Here is a 24,409-nt window from a genome sequence, read left to right as displayed (position 1 = left end):
TTTCAGATGTCTGTATTTGTGAAGATATTTCTGTACTATTTCTGTTGCTGTGACTTAATGTCAGTTCATTTGAATTACCAGCTTATTCAGATTTTTGAGCAGAAAGTGACTAGGTGTCAACTGCGGCTCAGTGGGTAGCACTCTCGCCTCTGAATCAGAAGATTGTTGGTTCAAGTCCCACTCCAGGGATTGGACCACAAAAAAAATAATCTAGGCTGACACTCCACTGGAGTAATGAGGGACTGCTGCACTATTGGAGGTGCAGGGGGTACCACTTTTTGGATGAGATGTTAAACCGAGACCCTGTCTGTCCCTCTCAGGTGGATGTAAAAGATCCTATGGTACTATTTCTAAGAGCAGGGTAATTATCCCTGGAGTCCTGGTCAATATTTATCCCTCTATCAACATCACTAAAAAAAAAACAAATGATCTGGTCATTATCACATTGCTCAAACTGGCTGCTGTGTTTCCTACATTACAACAGTGACTACACTTCAAAAAACATTTTGGAATGTCTGGTGGTCGTGAAAGGTATTATATAAATGCAAGTCTTTTCTTTTTCTTTGAATTAGAAGATGTACATCTTTCTGCTTTCCTTTCGATAGCTGATACTGTTTTGGAAGTGTGGGGGCCATGAAAGTGCGTCAATTTTTACAGAACATCCTCCACAACGAAGTCTTCAAAAACCATACTAACAAGGAGCCGTATGCCCGGCCGCCCATAGCTACAGTAGCGATTCTGCCACCCAGAATTATCTCCATGGAAAATTCTACCTTGAGGTAGGGAACCAAATAAAGCCAAACTACAGCACTCCTCTGTACTTGCTGCTCTCATTTTATACCACACTTATATTACAGAACTGCTTCCAGAGGGACCAGATCTTTAATATAACCCACTTCACGTCAAATCCACTCTGCTCACACTGCAGAATGAATTTGAAAGACTTGGATTTATATAACGCTTTTCACGATCACCAGACGTCTCAAAGCGCTTTACAGCCAATGAAATACTTTTGGTGTAGTCACTGTTGTAATATAGGAAACACAGCAGCTAACTTGCGCACAGCAAGCTCCCACAAACAGCAATGTGAAAATGACCAGATAATCTGTTTTTTTTGTTGTGTTGATTGAGGGATAAATATTGGCCAGAATGGTAAGAATGGATGACTGCATGTGTGCGAAATCATATTAAGAATGGGCCAGGAAACTTATGATGTCATAGGATGGATTATGCAGGCTGGCAATGGTAAAAGCGCATTACTGACCTGTCTGTATGAGCCGAGAGGTCAGCCCCTCCCTAGGCAGGTGCAAAAACAGAGGAACTGACTTAAGCATTTTCAGCCGTTTATGTTCTGCACCGGCAGCACTCAGGGGACAGAAATAACTCCCAAGAACAGAGTGTTGGTACCATTGTATCTTTGTGCAGCAGAGATGTCCAAGCGGTCTGTGGGCGTGTCGAACCCTGGTAATGCAGCCCACAAAGTCCAGGAAACTCAATTCTATCTGTGATTATATTTCATACACGCTGGTTAGTCCTGGTTGAAGTTTGAATTAGAATAATTTACTGCAAGTTTGGAAAGGACTGTCCTGAGCATTCTTGCTTCATTGGTTAAAGCAGAACTCCGAGATGTGTTAATGTCCGCAGCTTGAGGTGCAGTACAGGCAAATTCATGGGAATATTGATTTCAATTTTATATGCACGCATGGAGCGCCACAGTATGAAGCAAACTCAACCGCTGTTCGGGAACAACGTGTTGCGTGTACAGGAGGCAGAAAGAAGCACTGTAGAAGAAAATAATTAGCAAAGCTAAGCGACAAGAATTTTAAAGTGACATCAAATCTTATTCTTGGACACAGCAGTACAGGAGGATCACAATGTGCTGCATCTGGGGAACCTCTCCTGGGAAAATGGTGAGAAAATTGTGTAGCAGAATGGGTTTTAATTTTGCTCGGGGGATGTTTTAATTTAATCATTAGCAACATGTAAATACAAGAGACTATGTATGTATGCTCTTGTACAGTCAGTAGGAAAAGGCCATTTCCAGCAGCAAGATTCAGAACAGGCAGATGGTGACAGATGGTGACAGAGGCAATGTCATAGAGATGAGCAGTATAAAAAGGAGAGTCCTGGGGCCCCTTTTCTTCACCTCCTGACCTCTTCGTTTTACCTTCCTTCCTTCCCTCCTTCTTCGCCGCCCCCCCCCCCCACCGCCCAAAACAAAAATCTGCAGCAACCAAATTTGAAATTACGCAAGATAAATCCTGATCTGTGGCCCAGTGTCAAATTTTTTGTCTCCTAACACTCCTGTGAAGCGCCTTGGGACGTTTCACTATGTTAAAGGCGCTTTATAAATATGTTGTTATTTCTTAAAGAAACTATTAAAATAAAACTGGAGTGCCTTACAAGGCTCTCAACTGGAGTGGCTTAGGCCAGAGTTTCTTCCTTTGGGTAGCTGAAATGGTCTTTCGGAAGTCAAGACCGTCAATATTTGCAAAGGGTCTCTCATGTAGTAGAAAAGTTTGAAAATGACTGCTAGCCATCTGGATTCCTGAGTAAGTTGCGGTGTTATACAGTGTAACACACATTACACACCTAATCATTTTTGCTAATTAGAAAGTAGAAGTTAAAAATGTCTTTGTGGTTTGTTAATGAGGAGGGAAAATGACTACGCAAGCACTTATAAGAACACAAAAACAGAACCGGCACACACAATGGGCTGAATGGCCTCCTTCTGTGTCGTAAATTTCTATTAAGAATTAGGAGGAGTGGGCCAGACAGCCCCTCGAACCCGCTCCGCCATTCAATGAGATCATGGCTAATCTTCGACCTCAACTCCACCTTCCCGCCCAATCTCCAAAATCCTTGATTCCCCTAGAGTCCGAAAATCTATCTATCTCAGCCTATACTCAAATACTCAGCATCCAACAGCCCTTTGGGGCAGAGAATTCCAAAGATTCATTTAGTTCCCAACCTTCGTCCCGTTGCAACCACGTCTCTATATTGGCTATTAGATCAAACCCATTTATTTCTAATTGCGCCACTAGTTTGTCTATGTTGTTATGAATGCTTCGTGCATTCAGATAAAGATCCTCCTCCTCCTCCCTCCTCTCCCCCCCCTCCCCCTACTCCTCCTCTCCTCCTCCTCTCCCCCCCCCTCCTCCTCTCCCCCCTCCTCCCCCTCCTCCTCCTCCTCCTCCTCCTCTTCTCCTCTCCTCTTCCTCTCCCCCCCCTCCTCCTCTCTCTCTCCCCCCCTCCTCCTCCTCCTCTCTCTCTCCCCCCCTCCTCCTCCTCTCTCTCTCTCTCTCTCTCTCTCCCCTCCTCTCCCCCTCTCCCCCCCTCCCCCTCCTCCTCCTCTTCCCCTCCTTTCCCCCCCTTTCCCCCCCCCCTCCTGGATGGCCCCCTGTACCACGGTGCCGTGATCAATTTGTCCATTCCCCCTCCTGCAGTCCTTTTCCTCATCTATACAGGTTAAAAAAAAAAGTACCTCATACCTGCTGGAAAAGGTCATGGGCTGAGGCTCTGCCATCACTATATCATGGGTCCTCATACCATCCCGACTCTGTCACATCCTCTTGTCCCTGACCACTGTAACTTTAAAGTGCTACTTAACCTAAAGAGCATGACTGCCTCCTGGAACAAAGTGTCCAGGTAGCTCTCCCCCTCCCTGATGCATCGCAATGTCTGCAGCTCCTACTCCAGCTCAACAACTCTGAGCCGAAGTTCCTCGAGTTGCAGGCACTTATCGCAGATGTGGTTGCTCAGGATCGCGATGCTCTCCACAAACTCCGACATGCTGCAGTTACGACACACCACCTGTCCACATCAGCATTTTCGCCAGTTATTTAGCATAGTAGTATCGAGCGACAGAAAAACCCAACTTGAGTCAACACACTTTAAATGTTGTGCAACATGCTTCTTATGATACTCTTCGTTCATCCCAACTTACTTCTACCTTTACCAGCATTGCACCCTAATGTGATACAGCTCAGAATACTCTGCAAATTTGGAAGGACGAAACCTATAATATTTTTTCACAGTCCCAGTGGACATAGTACTAAAATTCATAGGTTCATCCTACATTATACTGAATTGCACCAGTTTTCTTCCCTCCTCCTCCGAAGGCATTGTCTTTGGGGTACCTGGAGTCGTTGAGGTGGGAGTGGCTCACATTCCATGGGTGTCTACTGGCCTCAGGTATCTCACCTATGTGGTCATCAACATACAAGCCTAGACAGCAGCAGTCTACTCAACTTTAAACACACACACACACACACACATACACATGGCAAGGGCACTAGTGTTTCGGACACAAAGAACTTACATTTGCATAGCGCCTACAGAGCAACAAAACACCCCATGGATCTTCAAATAGGAGGTGTGGATCGAGCGGTTGAGGATTTAGGTAAATTGGTAAAGGAACAGTTAAAAGAGTCTGCTGCTGTTGTATAGCAATCAAATTTGAGGTGATTATATAATCCACAAGGCTTTGCAATGATGTCCAATGGAGTGGGGCTGGGCAGAAGCAACCTGTAATGATGTATATAAAATTGTGTGGTGGAGTGCGGTATTCTAACACTTTTCAACAGTAGCCACATTAAAAGGCGTTAAGACAGAGATGGACCAATGTGGTACACACACCGTCAGAGAGTGGTCGGACCTGGGCTCACACCCACAATTCCACACACCAGTTTTGCAACCTCACCAGGCACTTTACGTGGTGAAGTAATATCATCACTTCAGGTTCTTTGCGGGAGTGGGGGACTAGCTGGGGGGAGTGGGACTAGCTGAGGCACTCTTGCAGAGAGCCGGCACGGGCTTGATGGGCCAAATGGTCTTCTTCTGTGCTGTAACCATTCTATGATTCTCGAAGATATGTTGATAGGTACATTTCTCTAATTTAGTGATAGTGCTGCTCCGATTGAGTTAAGAAAGTGTGTCTAAAAAGTAAGCCAGCAATGAGATGAGTGACCAGCTCAGGAGTGATTTTATGGGGTTGGTTGAGGGAAGTATTTCCTGCGCTTCTACGACTGGTGCCATGGGATTTTTCACATCCACCTGAACATTTAACATCTCATCCAAAAGGACAGCACCTCTGCCAACACAACACACCTCAATGTTGCAATGAAACTACGATATAACTTGCTCATCACATTTATTTCCGCCAACACGCTTTTGCCGTGTAATGTAATAAAGTTAATAATTGCTTTTGTTCTCAGTTAAAACTGATTTTGTGATCTGATAAACAATCAGTAGGATCAATAAAAATTTCAACCAGAAAATTTCAAAATGAGTAGTTACAAAGCAAAGAATTATTCTGAGAAATGTCTTCAATTCCCATCTAGAGCATGGCTAATCGCATTAGGCACTCCAATTGTTAAACTATCCAACTCTTACTTTGTAGTATAGCGAGATGCTGTACTTAAAATGGAATTGCAATCAGTCAGTCTCCATAGCCACCTGGTGGAACTTAAGCAGAACAATACAGAAAGTATCGGAAGCGCTTTATGCCAGTCAGATTATGCAGGTGAACTGGGTTTGAACTCCAGCTGAGGCAACAAACTGGACAATGGCAAGAACACACTGCTGCTGTGCGCTCTCTCTCACTATTCCTTCCCCGACCCTCCTCCAGCTCAAAAAAGTAAACTCAAAATGTGTCAATTTTAGGCGTAGGCTAGCTCAAATGATTTATTCCTGACCTCCTGAGCAACACAAAGTTCACATTTTATCCTACCCCATAAAATCTTAACTTATCAATAGTTTCTGAAGTTACATAAGAAATAGGAGCAGAGAGTAGGCCATATGACCCCTCGAGCCTGCTCCACCATTTTATATGCTCCTGGCTGATCTGATCATGGACTCAGCTCCACTTCCCTGCCCGCTCCCCATAACCCCTTATTCCCCTATCAGTTAAGAAACTGTCTTTCTCAGTCTTAAATTTATTCAATGTCCCAGCTTCCACAGCTCTGAGGCAGCGAATTCCACAGATTTACAACCCTCCGAGAAGAAATTCCTCCTCATCTCAGTTTTAAATATAGTCTACAGAATGGCAAGTAGGAACATGTCAGAAAACTGTAACACCAAGAAGCAGAGATCAATCCACCAACGAAAGCTTTCATGGTCGGCCCTTCTTTCCATTTACTTCCCACCTCTGGTCAGGTGTTGGCAACAAATTGAAAAAGAAAGCCAGCATTCGCCCATGGTAATGCTCACAGTAACTTGTGGGATGTAAAATTCAGGAGTGTTATACCATGTAACCTATTCTGCCAAAATGGATTCTGTCTCTTTAAGGTTACAAAGTCTAACAGCCGTTAAATAAACTGAGGCTGGAGTTACTCAGGGCTTAATTGTTTGGTAAGGGCTCCCTTTAGACTGGAGAATACAAGTGCATGTCAGAAGGCTGTTACAGAAGCAAAGCAAAGCAAGACATCAGGAGTGAGAAATTTGGATGTGCTCGATGCAACATTTAATATATTAATTGATTGAGTTGATGAATGTCTTCTCCCAATCCTAATTTCAGTTTGCACCCACGAGAAGTGTTTTCTACCAGCACTACCCTAAACTGTAAGCCGCGGATCTGATTTTTTTTTTAAACTTTAAATTCTTACGATGCAGAAAAACAAATAAATTAGCCAATATGGTGAATGTCTTGCAGGCCAAATGTGAACTCCGCTTGTTTTTCCAAGTACATGTTTACAGTGAAAGGTTCAATGAAGGTGGTGAATGTTTACAGTGTATTCACTTAGTGTAAACATTCAAATGCTGACAGCCACACTTCCCAGTATGCAAATCTATTGCAATATCTTTCCCCCGCTTTCAAATCATTTCTTCACCAAATCACTGTGACCACTGTTTACGGCACTTTAACCCAAGGTGCAGCCTCCACAGCAGCTCAACTGTTCCGTTCCAGTAATACACTTTAACCCTCCCCAAGGAGAAATTCCTCTGCAGTGCTGTCATTCAAGTTTCAGCACAGCGTAACATTACCGCTTGAATTATGAAAATACTATCAACACAATTATACATTTGGTTCTTCCAAACTTGCCCGACAGGAGCATTGAACATTAGTCAGTGGTGAAGTTGGGAGCAATTTGAGGTCATGGATGGTCAACTTGGCTTAGTTCTGACCTCAGAGTCAGAAGGTTGTGTCCAAGCCACACTCCAGGACACAAGTACATTATTTAGGCCGACACTCCAGTGCCCTGAGGAATTGTTGTCCTTTGGAGGAGAAGTTAAACCCTGTCTCCATCTTGCGGTGATCCAGGAAGATGTTAAGAAAAGACTTGCATTTATTTAGTGCCTATTCACGACCAAAAGGCAGCCAATGAAGTACTTTTGAAGCGGTCACTATTGTAATATAGAAAACACGGCAACCAATTTGCGCACAGCAAACTCCCACAAATAGCAATATGATAATGACCAGATAAATTAATGGATAAATATTGGCCAGGACACTGGGGAGAACTCCCCTGCTCTTCTTCAAAATAGTGCCATGGAATCTTTTACATCCACCCGAGAAAGCAGTTTAACATCTCATCCGAAAGACGGTATTTCCGACAGTGCAGCGCTCCCTCAGTATCGCATTGGAGTGTCAACCTAGATTTTTGTGCTCAAGTCCCTGGAGTGGAGTTTGAACCCACAAACCTTCTGACTCAGAGGCGAGTGTGCTGCCCACTGAGCCAGAGCTAACAAAAAAAAGAGCAGGGAGTTCTCCTGGTGTCCTGGCTGGCAATATTCCTCATCAACAAAAACAGATTAACTAGTCATTCATCTTAAACTTGTTTATTGGGCTTTGGTGTGTGCAAAATTGCCTTACATATGTATATGAAGTGCTTGGAGATGTTTGAGAGCCCTTCATAAATGCAAAGCTTTTATGGATTAGGGGAATACAAGCATTTTGACACACAATGTATAAGAGGCCATATTTGATATTATTTTCTCCAGTATAATGTACTGTAACATTACTAGCAAACGCTAACAAAGCTTCATCATCATAGGCGGTCCCTCAAGCGAGGATGACTTGCTTCCACATGAGTTCATAGATGTTTCAATGAAGGACCCAATGTTCCAGTCCTAAACTCCAATTGAAAAGGTGGAAGATGACTGTGTGTGAATTTTTTTAACATGTGGTGGCCGTTGCACATCAGCCACCACACGGGCTTGACAGAGCTAGGTCTTTATCCAGTGGCAAGAGTTAACCAGGATGACTGGAGACCTCGTCTGCTGCACGGACCTAGTGCGCACACATATCGCAGTGTGGGCTGGCCTGTGCTGCCCCTGGGCCCTCGGCGCTCAGCTCTTCTGAGCCCTGTACCATCATTTACCGTTCCTCCGCCACAAACATTAGCCGCACCTCCGCCACGATCTCTCGCCGCTCCTCCGCCACGATCTCTCGCCGCTCCTCCGCCACGATCTCTCGCCGCTCCTCCGCCACAAAAACATTCGCTGTTTCACAGGAGTGTTATCAAACAAACTTTGACACGGAACAACATAAGAGAGTATTAGGACAGATGACCAAAAGCTTGGTCAAAGAGGTACATTTTAAGGAATGGCTCATGGAGGAAAGAGAGGAGGAGAGGCGGCGAGGTTTAGGGAGGGAATTCCAGAGCTTAGGATCTTGGCAGTTCAGGGAAGGCACAATCGCCAATGGTGGAGTGAGTAAAATCGGGGATGCTCAAGAGGCCAGAATTGGAGGAGTGCAAATATCTCAGAGGGTTGTAGGCAACATTCCTGCTAATTGTGTGTGTGTGCGCGGCCCCTTTAAGGAGCTGTGGTTTATGCCATTAGAACTCCATTGAGCTGGCTGCGTGGGACCTGCAGGTCATAGTGCGGCCATGTAGCTTAAAGGAAATATTGGTTGTAGGACTGGACGAGGTTACAGAGATAGGGAGTCAAAAACAGTTTCTTAAAAATGGCATTAAATTCTTAGACAAATATGTAATTAGTTTTATAAATAAAAATAAAATGGTGTACATTACAGCATTGAGGTACAAGTCTTCCTCGATCTCGAGGGACTGCCTATGATGATGGCAGTGGGAGGATAGGACACACTTAGCTAACAATGCTCTGCAACAGCCAACAGACAATCAGTGCTTATACTTAAAGCCAACTCAAGCTACATCAAATTAGGTCAAACAAAAACAGCCCAACGTTTACACAAGGCTGCCTCGCTGGCCTGACTCATATTTGCGAACCAAGTCAAGCCCTGTAACACATTTAAAATAAAAAAGAAAATAATGTCAATCATGTTTCACTTGGATGGCCCTAATTTACAAAAGTACTCATGCATTTCATCTTTGGTCCAATTCAGTTTTACTTCGCGATTGCAATTCATCACCCTTTCCATTCGAACAGTGGCACTGGCTTGTTTTGCCATAAGTAGTGAAATTAAATTTTTCATCTTGCTACACAAGCATTTCCATGACTGAATAAAATGGCACCCTGAAAAGTTTTAGGTTTTCATAACAAACTGCTGCATATTTCCATCAGCTCAGTTTTCATTGATATGGAGACAAACGTTGAACTTTCTCTCTCTGCCAAACAAATGAGTTATTGTTATCAACTTCACTACTACTGAACACAAGAAATTGCTGCCAAGATTTGAAATGGAGAATTGTGTCTAAGGTTAAACATAGCACAAAATGCAATATTACAAGTCACTGCATTAACCCGCTCAAGGTGAATCATTTTAGAAGTATAAATCTCTTCTTGTGGTTACAAGACCACCCAAAATAATGTACAAACCCAATAGTAGCAACCAAAGCTGTTGGGTGCTTTCTTTCCCCCTTCAGTGAAGTGGCCGACTTTTGTTAAAGGATATTAACTGGAGTGCCATCAAGACCTTACTTAAGTAGCCATTTTTTGTGAGCGAACCTGGATACTATCAGCAGGATATTCGATCATGAAGAACAAAGCCAAGCCAATCCTATTTTCAATTAACAATCTCACACATCCATTTTCCATCAGGGGGCGTAGGCCAACAATCAGGAGTGGGAATTGTGCCTCATTTTTTCACCTCGCTAACCCAGGTGTATTGAGGCTCAATGTAGCACCCCCTGGTTGGACATATTTCTGAAGGTGTCACATGACCCCCCTACCTCCAACCACAAGAGTGAGCCATGGCTCAGTGGGCAACACTCTCACCTCTGAGCCAGAAGGCCGTGGGTTCAAGTCCCACTCCAGAGATTGGAGCACAATAATCTAGGCTGGCACTCCAGTGCAGTGCTGAGGGAGTGCTGCACTGTTGGAGGTGCCGTCTTTTGATTGAGATGTTAAACCGAGGCCCCATCTGCCCTCTCAGGTGGAACCAAAAGGTCCCGTAGCACTACTTTGAAGAAGAGCAGGGGAGTTCTCCCCAGTGTCCTGGCCAATATTTATCCCTCAAATCAGCATCAGATTATCTGATCACTATTACATTGCTGTATGTGGGAGCCTGCTGTCACGTTTCCTACATTACAACAGTGACTACACTTAAAAAAGTACTTCAATGTCTGTAAAGCGCTTTGGGACGTCCTGAGGTAGTGAAAGGCGCGATATATAAATGTGCATCTATTTTTTTTCCATTCTGCCCCCACACTCCTGCCCAACATGTCCACCTTTGCGACACCCTGTGCCAATTGGAAAGCAGATAGGCTCACTACCCAATTGGATGATACTTGCCTCTCAGTCAAACAGCCTCCCCCCACCCCCACGTTCAATATTTTTATAACTACATGTACTAAACAAAAAAAGTGTTCAAAAAACTAAAATTAAATCACAATTTAAAAAAAAAACGCTCCTATTATTTTTCTCCCAGATTTTTGCTTGCAGCAGTGTCCTGGAGATTAATTATTTTTAATTCCTGGAGACTCCGGGGCAACCCTGGAGGATTGGCAACCCTAACTCCAACTGCTGCCAAAGGTGAAATTTGCTAAATCAAAATAGACTAGGAAACAAATAGAAGATCTTTTCATCTGTATGATTCAATGGCGGTGCCTTTAAGCACTGGGACATACGAGTATGATTTCTGTTTTTTGTACTCATTGGTAGATATTGTTCAAACTACAATTAGGTGCTCCCCCCTTTCCTCATGGTGAACACTCATATGAATAATGGCTGGATGCGAGATCAGAGGATGACTGCTACCTGCAGGGCAGCAAGGAGTCAACACCTTCCCTCAAGAGGGAAGTGAAAAAATTGGAGAAAATATTTTTTTTTTATTTTTAAAACAGGTATGCTGTACCAATTAGTGATGACACACAGGCCTGCCCCTGTGACTGTCCTCATGATGAGGTCCCAACTGTTAAATGATAACAACTTGTTATAGCGCCTTTAACGTAGTGAAACGCCCCAAGGCGCTTCACAGGAGTATTATGAGATTAAAAAATTTTACACCAAGCCGCACAAGTAGAAATTAGCGCAGGTGACCAAAAGCTTGGTCAAAGTAGTAGGTTTTAAAGAAGCATCTTGAAGGAGAGAGAGGTAGCGAGGCAGAGAGGTTTAGGTAGGGAATTTCAGAGCTTGGGGCCCAGGCAACAGAAGGCACGGCCACCAATGGGTGAGCGATTATAATCAGGGATGCTCAAGAGAGCAGAATTAGAGGAGCACAGATATCTCGGTGAGGGGGTTGTGAGGCTGGAGGAAATTAGAGATAGGGAGGGGTGAGGCCATGGAGGGATTTGAAAATAACAATGAGAATTTTGAAATTGAGGTGTTGCTTAACCGGACACCAATGTAGGTCAGTGAGCTCAGAGGTGATGGGTGAGCAGGAGTTTTGGATCACCTCTAGTTTAGTTTACGTAGGGTAGAATGTGGGAGGCTGGCCAGAGTGGGTTGGAATAGTGATAGCCAATCATTTCCAGTATCCATTCCCCACCCCCCCACCAATTGCATTCTCTTGCTTTCACAAACCAAAAGCAAGAGTACTGAATATCAGTTATCAACATCCCACAGCCAGACAACAAATGATGGCTCAGAAACATGGTTGTATGGCAGGAGATGATCACACAGATAGCAAGGCTACAGAGCAGTTGAAGAAAAAAAAACTAGGATTCTCAAGCAGACAGATGAAAATGAAATGTGACCCTGCCTCCCATTTATACCAGCATGTGTCAAGACCAATGTCAGCACTAAACCAACACAAACTCCCCATTAATTTTGCCAATGCTGACCTTTGTTTGACAACAGAAAACAGCAGGAGACATTCTGTGGGAACTCCAGAAAGCAGCCCATATGTATAAACCATGCTATTGGGAATTAAAGTTGACCGATTTTACCCCGTGCAGGTTTTGTAATGGGATTAACTGATTTATTATAAACTATTGATTTTAATAAAGAAAAAGTTAAAGGGTCAGCAATAAATCTTACATGGCTATACCAGCTTCAGTACAGCTGATGTCAGTATAATGGGACATACTGAGGCTGCATTTACACTGTAATTCGAGAGTAGGTGCAAAGATACTACAGTAATCGTGTAAATGCAGAGAATCCTTGGAAAAGGGAGTGTCATTGCTTTGCTCACAAGCGAGGACCTGGTATATTATAACTTTCCTGTTGGTGCAGAGATTGTATTATAGCTAAGTAAATTAGGTAAACACTGCTATCCCTTTTTAGGCTGTATTTATACAGCTACTTTTGTGTCACTGTAAAATAGTTTTGGGTGCACACAAACGCAAAAGTGATGGTACAGGTATAACGCCCCGAAACTAGAAACTGCGGGACTGAGGCCATTCCGGTTTGAGTATTTCCAGATTTCGGAGAATAAATCCGACATCACGAATCAGGAAAATCTTGGTCCGATTTACGTGTACCTGTATTTCCGGATTTCGGAGAAGAAAATCCGACATCGCAAACCCGGAAACCCAGTGGAGGATTTTCGTGAATTTTCGGATTTCGGAGACAATCTGACGTCCCGAATACGGAAACCCCTGGGCCTAGTTTCGGGTATTTCTGGATTTCAGAGACAATCCGACGTCTCGAATCCAGAAACCCTTGGGCCGACTTTCGTGAATTCTCAGATTTCGGAACATTACATCAGACGGCCCGAATCCAGCAATCTCGAGGCCAGGCCCCGTTTGCATATTGTTTTTGGATTCATGTCTGGAAAAAGGTATATACAGCTTAAAAGTCCGGTTTTCGGACAATTCTGATTTTAAGAACTCCGGATTTCGGACGTTCTACCTGTATAACTGAAAAGACAACCGAACATGAAAGCTCTGGTGCACAAGAGATCCCCAAGAGGCTACATAGGATTATATAGGACATCTGGCACAGAAACAGGCCAATCGGCCCAACTCGAGCCTTCTCCCGTCTTTCCTCATCTAATTCGATCAGCATAATTCTCTATTCCATTCTTCTTAAAATCCTTGTCTAGCCTCCCCTTAAATGCAATATACTATTCGCTTCAACCATTCCCTGTGGTAGTAAGTTCCACATTCTTACCACTCTTTGGGTAAAGAAGTTTCTTCTGAATTCCTGACTGAATCTTCTATTGATGGCCTCTAGTTATGCTCTTCCCCACAAGTGGAAACACTCTCTGTATCCATTCTATCAAAACCTTTCATAATTTTAAAGACCTCTATTAGGTCATCCCTCAGCCTTCTTTTTTCAAGAGATAAGAGACCCAGCCTGTTCATCCTTTCCTGATATGTACACCTTCGCAGCCCTTCCTTATCTGCAATCTTGTGATCATATCAAGAAGGATGAGCAATTGCAAGCCATTCCATTTTCTACAGGAAGAGAGCAGAACCCTGTGACAAGGAAAAAGTAAAAGTTATTTGACCAATTTCAATATGACACTCACCAGGGTTAGAACACAACTAAATTGCTATATAAAGGGGAGCTTCTATTAAAGCAGCCTCTTGGTTAAAAATTGGTAACATAGGGCGAGACGGAGAGGGGCAAGAGAAGGCTCTTGTGGAGCATAAACACCGGCATGGACCAGTTGAGCTGAGCGGCCTGTTTCTGTGCTGCAGACCTTCTGCAACGCTGTGTAATTCTATGCAAGAGTAACCCATTGCCCCCTGGAGTACGTTAGCCCTGCATGAGACCTGTACCACAAGGAAGACATCCAGAAGCTTACGTTTATCCAGAGAATAGCTGTTCGATTCTGTATGAACGATTACAAACAGACCAATGGCATTACTGCAATGCTAGAAATGCTGGAGTGGGAAATGCTAGAGGAGAGGCGGGGGACTCTGGACTCCACTTGAAGTATCGCATCATCAGTGGACAAACTAGAATCAGAATGGAAAGTGTGCTACAAACTGCACGGAACAACAGACGATAATTTCTGACTCTTCACTCTATCATAGGCAGTCCCTCGAAATCGAGGAAGACTTGCTTCCACTCCAAAAATGAGTTCTCAGGTGACTGAACAGTCCAATATGGGAATTACAGTCTCTGTCGCAGGTGGGACAGACAGAGTCGTTGGAGGAAAGGGTGGGTGGAGAGTCTGGTTTGTCGCACGCTCCTTCCGCTGCCTGCACTTGCTTTCTGCATGCTCTCGGTGTTGAGACGAGACGACTGGTCAAGACAGACATACACAAGTTCAGCTTTTTCCCCCATGAACAATTATCGACTGGAACCAGTTAGCTAACAAAGTAGTAACTGCAACCTCACTAGACACATTTAAAGATGAACTGAAGAATTAAATTCATAATTTCACTGTTGTGCTTGCCCAGTGATCTCATCCCTTACAAAGTTGGCGGAGCTCAGCTAGACTGCGTATGCCGATCTGACAAGATCTACAAGATGTACTGCAGCAACTTGCCAATGCTTCTTCAGCAGCATCTCTCCAAACTCACGTCCTCTACCGCCTAGGACAAGGGCAGCAGGCACATGGGGACATCACCACCGTCAAATTCCCCTCCAAGTCACACACCATCCTGACTTGGAAATATATCGCCGTTCCTTCACCACATTGCTGTCTGGGAGCTTGTTGTGTGCAAATTGGCTGTTGCCTATCCTACATTACAACAGTGACTACATTTCACAAAGTTGGCTGCAAAGTGCTTTGTGACATCCGGTGGTCATGAAAGGCATTATAGAAATGCAAGTATTTCTTTCACCACACAGACTGTGGCGGTTCACGAAGGCGGCTCATCACCACCTTCTCAAGGGCAATTCAAAAGGTAATTGGATAAGTACCTGAAGGCAAAAAATTTGCAGGGCTACAGGGAAAGTACGGGGGAGTGGGACGAGCTGAAGTGCTCTTGGAGAGAGCCAACATGGGCTTGACAGGCTGAATAGCCTTTTTCTGTGCTAAAATCATTCTATGATTTTATTAGGGATGAACAATAAATGCTGGCCTTGCCAGCGACATCCACACCCTGATGAAGATAGGGCAGGAGGCGGCTTTAGTGGAGCATAAAAAGACTTGCATTTCTATAACACCTTTCACGACGTCCCAAAGCACTTTACAGTACTTTTTGCAGTGTAGTCACTTACTGCAATATCAGAAACGCGGCAGCAAATTTGCGGACAGCAAGCTCCCACAAACAGCAATGTGATAATGACCAGATAATCTGTTTTAGTGATGCTGATTGAGGGATAAATATTGGCCAGGGCACCGGGGATAACTCCCCTGCTCTTCTTCGAAATAGTGCCATGGGGTCTTTTACGTCCACTTGCGAGAGCAGATGGGTGTCTCAGTTTAACATCTCATCCAAAAGACGGCACCTCCGACAGTGCAGCACTCCCTCAGCACTGCACTGGGAGTGTCAGCCTGGATTTATGTGCTCAAGTCTGTGGAGTGGGGACTTGAGCACACAAAATTCAGACTCAGAGGCGAGAGTGCTACCCACTTAGCCACAGCTGACATTCCACGCCATGCATGGACCAGTTTCTATGCTGTAAACTGTGCATTTCTATGTAATGAGGGCAAAATAATTGGAATAAACTTGAAATCCACTACTTTAAAATCCAATGATACAGCTAGAAATTCTGCTATATACATAAATAACATAACATAAGAAGGTATCAGAATATAAATGCTATTAAAATTATAAACGTTCAGGGGATAAGAGCCTCTTCCCTCTGCCTTGCAAAGGGCCCGGCGGCGGCCGCAGCCAAGCCGCTCCTCACACTTTCAGCCCGGGCTGGCCCACGCCACCGACCCGAGGCCCGGCGAAACATCACTGACTCTAGGCGACGAGCCGGTACCCGCGGCCGCTGCCCCTGCCCCAACACTCACTCACCCTTCACCAGCGATTCCTCGACAAAAGCCGGGCAACAGCTAACGAGCAGCGCGCTGGGGAGCTCCATTCCGCATCAGCCGGCCGCTACCTCTAACCTCTCACCCTAGCAACTGGGGGGTCAAAGGCGTCTCATTTCCGACTAGGCCTTCACTCTTTCCCTCGCCCTTTTCCCCTTAGCAACCGCTATAAACACATCATACAAATGTTTCTAACTAATTCTATCAGTTTTAAAGCCTCATTCCCAAACTAAGATTTTATCCGTTCTTTAACTGCTTTCTTTATATTCCTCCTGGTATATTGAGTGAGGAATGAACCATTTGGTTAAAAGGGGTAGGTGTTGGTTTTAATCACACTCCAGTAAACACAAAAAAACAGAAGGAACGCTACCAGATTTTTCTTTACACACAGTAATATAATACTAATGTAAGTTTCATGCCAAATATTAGCTATAAACGTGAAGTGCCGTCTTGTGCACTGTGAAGGGTTATGCTATTCCCCCCTCTTCCCCTGTGGTAGGGACTGTATTCCGTTGCTAGGGGAACGCACGCCGGCCTGGAGGATGACAACATGCAGAAGGCAGCGGACAGAGTGAGAGGTGGAACAAGCTGTGCTCACAACATGGCAGAACACATCGCAAACAGTAACACTGATGCGGGGAACATATTGGTCCAGGTACTTAAATATTCTAATAATGCTTTAAATGTTAATTGGGCTTAAGGTTGTGAACTGGAAAGCACTGCCTGAGTGTGTGCTGGAACATAAGAACATAAGAATTAGGAACAGGAGTAGGCTATCTAGCCCCTCGAGCCTGCTCCGCCATTCAATAAGATCATGACTGATCTGGTCGTGGACTCAGCTCCACTTACCCGCCCTCTCCCCGTAACCCTTAATTCCCTTATTGGTTAAAAATCTATCTATCTTTGACTTGAAAACATTCAATGAGCTAGCCTCAACTGCTTCCTTGGGCAGAGAATTCCACAAATTCACAACCCTCTGGGAGAAGAAATTCTTTCTCAACTCGGTTTTAAATTGGCTCCTCCATATTTTGAGGCTGTGCCCCCTAGTTCTAGTCTCCCCTACCAGTGGAAACAACCTCTCTGCCTCTATCTTGTCTATCCCTTTCATGATTTTAAATGTTTCTATAAGATCACCCCTCATCCTTCTGAACTCCAAGGAGTAAAGACCCAGTCTACTCAATCTATCATCATAAGGTAACCCCCTCATTTCTGGAATCAGCCTAGTGAATCGTCTCTGTACCCCTTCCAAAGCTAGTATATCCTTCCTTAAGTAAGGTGACCAAAACTGCACGCAGTACTCCAGGTGCGGCCTTACCAATACCTTATACAGTTGCAGCAAGACCTCCCTGCTTTTGTACTCCATCCCTCTCGCAATGAAGGCCAACATTCCATTCGCCTTCTTGATTACCTGCTGCACCTGCAAACTAACCTTTTTTTGGGATTCATGCAAAAGAGGGTACGCTCGCGGCCTTCCGCGAGAGGTGGGCACCGGAGGGACTGGAGTGCATCATCACGCCCGGCAACCAAATTTTAATTTGATTTTACGTTTTAAAGTTTAATTTGTTTTAATTGCCGGTGCTTTTAGTGTCCCCCTCCCCTTTTATAGGGGGCACTGGAAAAAATGTGATTTTAGCACCCAAAAAAAAAACCAAAAAAAAAAGAAAAACACAAAAAAAAACCACAAAAAAGAAAAAAAGGGCCTTGTAAATGTCTGCTGTGTCATCCAGGGTGGGTGGCACGGTTTAACGTTTTATGTTTTACAGGTAGACTCTAAAACAGTTTCATGCAAAAGAGTCACGAGGTTGCAGCCCCTGTTTCATTATCTAAAGGGGCTGCTCCTGAAATTCTGGCTGCACTTCAGTCCCACTTTCCTGATCTTTGGGCACCCAGTGCGGAGGGGAGCGGGTAGGTCCGAAGGCCTCCTCGTAGGACTGCTCCTGGGCACGGCCAAGGGTGCCATCAGCCGGTCCAGGCAGCGGGCGGTCGAGGGGGTCGTTCAACCTGACTGCCTGCCTCTCTTCCGCTCTTACATCCGGTCCAGGGTGTCTTTGGAGATGGAGCACGCGGTGTCCACCGGTACGCTCGCGGCCTTCCGCGAGAGGTGGGCACCGGAGGGACTGGAGTGCATCATCACGCCCGGCAACCAAATTTTAATTTGATTTTACGTTTTAAAGTTTAATTTGTTTTAATTGCCGGTGCTTTTAGTGTCCCCCTTCCCTTTTATAGGGGGCACTGGGGATAAAATGTGATTTTAGTGCCCAAAAAAAAAGAAAAACACAAAAAAAAACAAAAAAAGGGCCTTGTAAATGTCTGGTGTGTCATCCAGGTCGGGTGGCACGGTTTAATGTTTTGTTTTACAGATAAACTCTAAAAGAGTTTCATGCAAAAGAGTTTTCGGGGGGCGCGGTTTAATGTTTTTTCCGTTAACTCCCTAAAAGAGTTTCATGCAAAAGAGTTTCATGCACAAGGACCCCCAGGTCCCTCTGCACCACAGCATGTTGTAATTTCTCCCCATTCAAATAATATTCCCTTTTACTGTTTTTTTCCCCCCCCAAGGTGGATGACCTCACACTTTCCGACATTGTATTCCATCTGCCAAACCTTAGCCCATTCGCTTAACCTATCCAAATCTCCTTGCAGCCTCTCTCAGTCCTCTACACAACCCGCTTTCCCACTAATCTTAGTGTCATCTGCAAATTTTGTTGCACTACACTCTGTCCACTCTTCTAGGTCATCTATGTATATTGTAAACAGTTGTGGTCCCAGCACTGATCCCTGTGGCACACCACTAACCACTGATTTCCAACCGGAAAAGGACCCATTTATCCTGACTCTCTGCTTTCTGTTCGCCAACCAATTCTCTATCCATGCTAATACATTTCCTCTGACTCCGCATACCTTTATCTTCTGCAGTAACCTTTTGTGTGGCACCTTATCGAATGCTTTTTGGAAATCTAAATACACCACATCCATCGGTACACCTCTATCCACCATGCTCGTTATATCCTCAAAGAATTCCAGTAAGTTAGTTAAACATGATTTCCCTTTCATGAATCCATGCTGCGTCTGCTTGATTGCACTATTCCTATCAAGATGTCCCGCTATTTCTTCCTTAATGATAGTTTCAAGCATTTTCCCCACTACAGATGTTAAACTAACCGGCCTATAGTTACCTGCCTTTTGCCTGCCCCCTTTTTTAAACAGAGGCGTTACATTAGCTGCTTTCCAATCCGCTGGTACCTGCACAGAGTCCAGAGAATTTTGGAAGCAGATTCATTAGTAACTTTCAAAAGGGAATTTAAAGACTTGGATTTATATAGCGCCTTTCACGACCACCGGACGTCTCAAAGCGCTTTACAGTCAATGAAGTACTTTTGAAGTTAAAGCAGTCACTGTTGCAATGTAGGAAACGCAGCAGCCAATTTGCGCAGAGCAAGCTCCCACAAACAGCAATCTGATAATGACCGGATAACTTGTTTTTTGTTATGTTGATTGAGGGGACACTGGGGATAACTTCCCTGCTCTTCTTCGAAATAGTGCCATGGGATCTTTTACGTCTATCTGAGCGGGCAGACGGGGTCTCGGTTTAACATCTCATCAGAAAAAATTGGATAAATAATTGAAGGGGAAAATTTTGCAGGATGATGGGGAAAGGGCAGGGGTTGTGGAACTAATTGGATAGCTCCTTCCTGGCCAATATTTATCCCTCAATCAACATCACTAAAACAGATTATTTGGTCATTATCACATTGCTATTTGTGGGACCTTGCTTTGTGCAAATTGGCTGCCGCATTTCCCACATTACAACACCTCAAAAGTACTTAATTGCTGTAAAGGGCTTTGGGGCGTCCAGTGGTCGAGAAAGGCGCTATATAAATGCAAGTCTTTCTTTTCCCTTTCAAAGAGCACAGGCACGATGGGCCGAATGGCCTCTTTCTTTGCTGTGTCATTCTATGATTCTATATTGTAGGCTTCACTGAGTGTGTATCAGTGGATTGCCCATTTCATCACCCAGGATACACTGTTTTATAATTAAAGAAGCATGTAGTGCTCAATGTATTATTATTTAAAACTGGTCAATCTCCAGTGGCATTGCACATGGGGAGTGATGACAATTGTCTTCTTCAGGTGAAAGTGGGGTTGGGGAGCAGGGCCAGGGCATGCAGATGCAATTCAGTCCTCAATTTAAATTCATATACTCTTCACGTTTATATAATACTTTGATATGACTTGTATACTAGTTAATCTCTGGAGGAAGTGATGATTAACTGCAGTCTTCCGATGAAGATGGTTAGAGGATTGGGATCATCAGACTCGGGGGCACATGTATAATTCAGTCCCCATTTTAAAGACATTCATTCTTTCCTTATTTTGATCGAATACTTTGACAAAAATACTGCAGTGTGGGAATCAGAGAAGTAGATTAGACTGGTGGGAGGCAGCCTGATAAAGTTTGAGAACCACTAATATATTATTGTACGTTTGGATTTTTACTTGGTAAATGTAATAATTTAAATTTTAATCAGCTATTTCTGCAGTCACTCTGGTGGAAGCAGATTCAATAGTAATGTTCAAAAGGGAATTGGATAAATATTTGAAGGGGAAAATTTTGCACGGCTCTGGGGAAAGGGCAAGGGAGTGGGACGAATTGGATAGCTCTTTCAAAGAGCCAGCACAGGCACGACGGGTTGAATGGCCTCCTTCTATGTTGTATGATTCTATGATTCGTTGTAGTACAGGCTGAGGAGCTGGGAGATAGCAAACTGAGGAGCTGCACCATGTTCCCCCTAATTTTTTTGAATGCGGCCCATTCAGAGGGACCTGGGGGTCCTTGTGCATGAAACACAAAAAGTTAGTATGAAGGAACAACAAGTAATCAGGAAGGCAAATGGAATGTTGGTCTTTATTGCAAGGAGGATAGAGTATAAAAGCAGAGAAGTCCTGCTACAACTGTACAGGGTATTGGTGAGGCCACACCTAGAGTACTGCGTACAGTTTTGGTCTCCGTATTTAAGGAAGGATATACTTGCATTGGAAGCTGTTCAGAAAAGGTTCACTAGATTGATTCCGGAGATGAGGGGGTTGACTTATGGGGATAGGTTGAGTAAGTTGGGCCTGTACACATTGGTTCAGAAGAATGAGAGGTGATCTTATTGAAACTTATAAGATAATGAGGGGGCTCGACAAGGTGGATGCAGAGAGGATATTTCCACTCATACGGGAAACTAAAGCTAGGGGACATAGTCTTAGAATAAGGGGACCGCCCATTTAAAACTGAGATGAGGAGAAATTTCTTCTCTCAGAAGGTTGTAAATCTATGGAATTCTCTGCCCCAGAGAGCTGTGGAGGCTGGGTCATTGAATATATTTAAGGTGGAGATAGACAGATTTTTGAGCAATAATGGAGTAAAGGGTTATGGGGAACGGGCAGGGAAGTGGAGCTGAGTCCATGATCAGATCAGCCATGATCTTATTGAATGGCGGAGCAGGCTCGATGGGCCAAATGGCCGACTCCAGCTCCTATTTCTTATGTTCTTATTCAAAGTTTCGTGCATCTTCACATTGGAAAAGCTGGTCCCGGGCTGCGCAGGACCGACAGCTTAGTGGGAACATTGGTGCTGCACTGCCTCCACTGGCCTGGAGGATATAGTTATAGTGTGACAAGGTTACATCGGCAGGTACCATCATAAGTGCACAAATAGAAATAGAAATTCATAATGGAAAAAGTTGACACCGAAACTGCACACAGATGTAAGATGTTTAATATATTATAGATGAGGGCAAAGTTTATGTCCCAATAGCTCACCTTGATAGGTTTAAAATGATTATCTTTAGGAACACTGCTGCTGATGTGGAGCTGTGTTTAAGCTGGACTGTTTCTTTAAAGTCACAAAGCTGAATTGCTGTAAGTTGGCACAGTTTGAGGTCAATTAACGGCTAGTTGGTCTCTGGATTGGCAGCTGCTTTGAAATCCCCAGATCCGCCTCTTAGAGCAAGCCCACATTATAAACGTTAGAAGAAAGCAGCAAGTAATTAGTATCTTTGTCCTTTTTTTAATATATATATATAATATATATTAAACATCGATGTAGGCTGGCTATTTAAAATAACTCTCCAGGTAGTCTTGCTGGGGATGATTTCCTCTGTGCATTGTTTGTAGTAAAATCGTTAGTGGGTTTTTACAAACACATTTCTAATTTCGCATTACCTAGTGCTCAAAGGAAATCTCTTGCTATTTGAGAGATTGGCTGCAAATTGGCCACATTAAACTATGCACTTGGCACTGATACAACCAGCATCAAAAGTGCAAGTTTACAATACATTCGTATAACATGCTACAAACACAAAAGCACTTTATGGAATAACTCATCATTTCAAGGCAGTACGTGTATAGTTTGGATACTGTTACACGGCTACATCCAAAGTCCTGTGTTTCTTGATTGGATCTGTTACAATAATGCCACATTTGAGCACCATACCTTTATACTGTTTGCTCTTTAGGTTCAAGAGGATCTTCAGCAGCTGAAGCAGCAAATCTCACAAATGACGATACGTGGACCTGTGGACATTCAGACACTTGAAACAGCCATACACAGAACTGAAATGGGCCTGCAGGTTAGTGGAACTGAAGGTGCTTCTACTGGTTAATAAATAATAATTAATAAATATTAGTTAACCATAATAAATGTAAGTTTTTCTCCTTAGAGGAAAGATGGCTAAGAAGAGATTTGATAGAGGTGTTTAAAACAATGAACGGTTTTGATAGAGCAAGAAAGAGAAACTATTTCCAGTGGCTGACTGGTCGATAATCAGAGGTGCAGATTTCAGGTGATTGGCAAAAGAACCATGAGGAGACATGAGGAAAACCTTTTTTACACAATGAGTGGTTAGGATTTGGAATGCTCTGTTTGATAGGGAGGTGGAAACAGATTCAATAGTCGCCTTCAAAAGGGAATTGGATAAATACTTGAAGGAGAAATAAAAGTAGGGATATAGGGAAACTGGGGCGAACTGAATTGCTCTTCGAAAGAGCCAGCCCAGACTCGATGGGCCAAATGGTCTCCTTCTGTGCTGTACTATTATGTTTTGGAACACAATTAGAGGCCAGGATCATCTTTGGAAAAGGAGAATAAATACGTTGAGCCATTCTTTCTGTTCGTAAATGTGATTTTTTTTTGAATAAGAGATGTGAGTTTTGCTTCCAGACAGGATCTGGCACCTTGTGCTGAACTAATAGACTTTTATTAGGTTTTTAAAAAGCATGCTGCATCCAGACGAGATCTGGGAGAAGCCAAGATTTAGCTGCACACAGAACCTCCCATTGAAAAACATCCAGGGACAAGCGGAAGGGCCTACCACCTCCCCCTGCTGGTTTGTCAAAAGATTAAACACCCTCAGTGTATCATTAATGGACATGAGCAAACTGGGTGAGAAAAACAGGTCAGGAGCAATGTGTTCCTAGGTCATTAGAAATGGTAGTTATGTACAGGATATAAATGACATATTCTGTATGCCCATTGCACAATTGTAGAGTTTAAAACTGCTGCTATGGAGCTGAAGATGTTACTTTGGTCTTGTAGCCTACTGTGGAGGAAATGGTGTGACACTCTTAACTAGCTGGAAAGTTTTTTTTTTCCCCCACATGTGTCAGATAAAGCAATATTTATTTCTTTGTCTGATTATTGGGAAGACCGAAGCCATTGTTTTCAGTCCCTGCCACAAACTCCGTTCTCTAGCCACTGACTCCATCCCTCTCCCCAACCACACTGTTGGTGTCACATTTGAATCTGAAATGAGCTTTCGACCACATTATCTGCAGCATAACGAAGACCTCCTATTTCCACCTCCGTAACATCACCCGTCTCTGCCCTTGCCTCAGCTCATCCGCTGCTGAAGTCCTCATCCATGCCTTTGTTACCTCTAGACCTGACTATTCCAACGCACTCCTGGCTGGTCTCCCACATTCTACCGTAGGTAAACTAGAGGTGATCCAAAACTCGGTTGCCCGTGTCCTAACTCGCACCAAGTCCCGCTCACCCTGCTCGCTGACCTACATTGGCTTCCAGTTAAGCAACGCCTTGATTTCAAAATTCTCATCCTTGTTTTCAAATCTCTCCATGGCCTCGTCCCTCCCTATCTCTGTGATCTCCTCCAGCCCCAAGGTGTCTGCGCTCCTCTAATTCTGCCCTCTTGAGCATCCCTGATTATAATCACTGAACCA

The 24,409-nt window shown here is 44.0% G+C and overlaps 3 protein-coding genes across 6 annotated transcripts in view; 2 read left to right on the top strand and 1 right to left on the bottom strand.

The window, feature by feature from the left end:
* Positions 1–16,469, bottom strand: part of aagab (alpha and gamma adaptin binding protein) — a 41,152-nt gene extending 24,683 nt beyond the window's left edge. For both annotated transcript variants that reach the window (XM_070858533.1, XM_070858534.1), the window contains exon 1: positions 16,173–16,469. In XM_070858533.1, coding sequence (XP_070714634.1) covers positions 16,173–16,239 — 67 coding nt within the window. In that variant the 5' untranslated portion in view covers positions 16,240–16,469. The remainder of the gene's footprint in view (positions 1–16,172) is intronic.
* Positions 1–24,409, top strand: part of c17h15orf61 (chromosome 17 C15orf61 homolog) — a 333,965-nt gene that overhangs the window by 120,958 nt on the left and 188,598 nt on the right. The window lies entirely within an intron of this gene.
* The window catches only part of iqch (IQ motif containing H), a 182,352-nt gene continuing 174,640 nt past the window's right edge, over positions 16,698–24,409 (top strand). For all 3 annotated transcript variants that reach the window (XM_070858531.1, XM_070858532.1, XM_070858530.1), the window contains exons 1-2: positions 16,698–16,844; positions 22,690–22,803. In XM_070858531.1, coding sequence (XP_070714632.1) covers positions 16,740–16,844; positions 22,690–22,803 — 219 coding nt within the window. In that variant the 5' untranslated portion in view covers positions 16,698–16,739. The remainder of the gene's footprint in view (positions 16,845–22,689; positions 22,804–24,409) is intronic.

Source organism: Pristiophorus japonicus, chromosome 17 (genome assembly GCF_044704955.1).
Source record: "Pristiophorus japonicus isolate sPriJap1 chromosome 17, sPriJap1.hap1, whole genome shotgun sequence".
NCBI classification, from domain to species: Eukaryota; Metazoa; Chordata; class Chondrichthyes; family Pristiophoridae; genus Pristiophorus; species Pristiophorus japonicus.
Note: the sequence above shows the minus strand (reverse complement) of the source record. Positions and strands in the feature narration are given on the sequence as shown.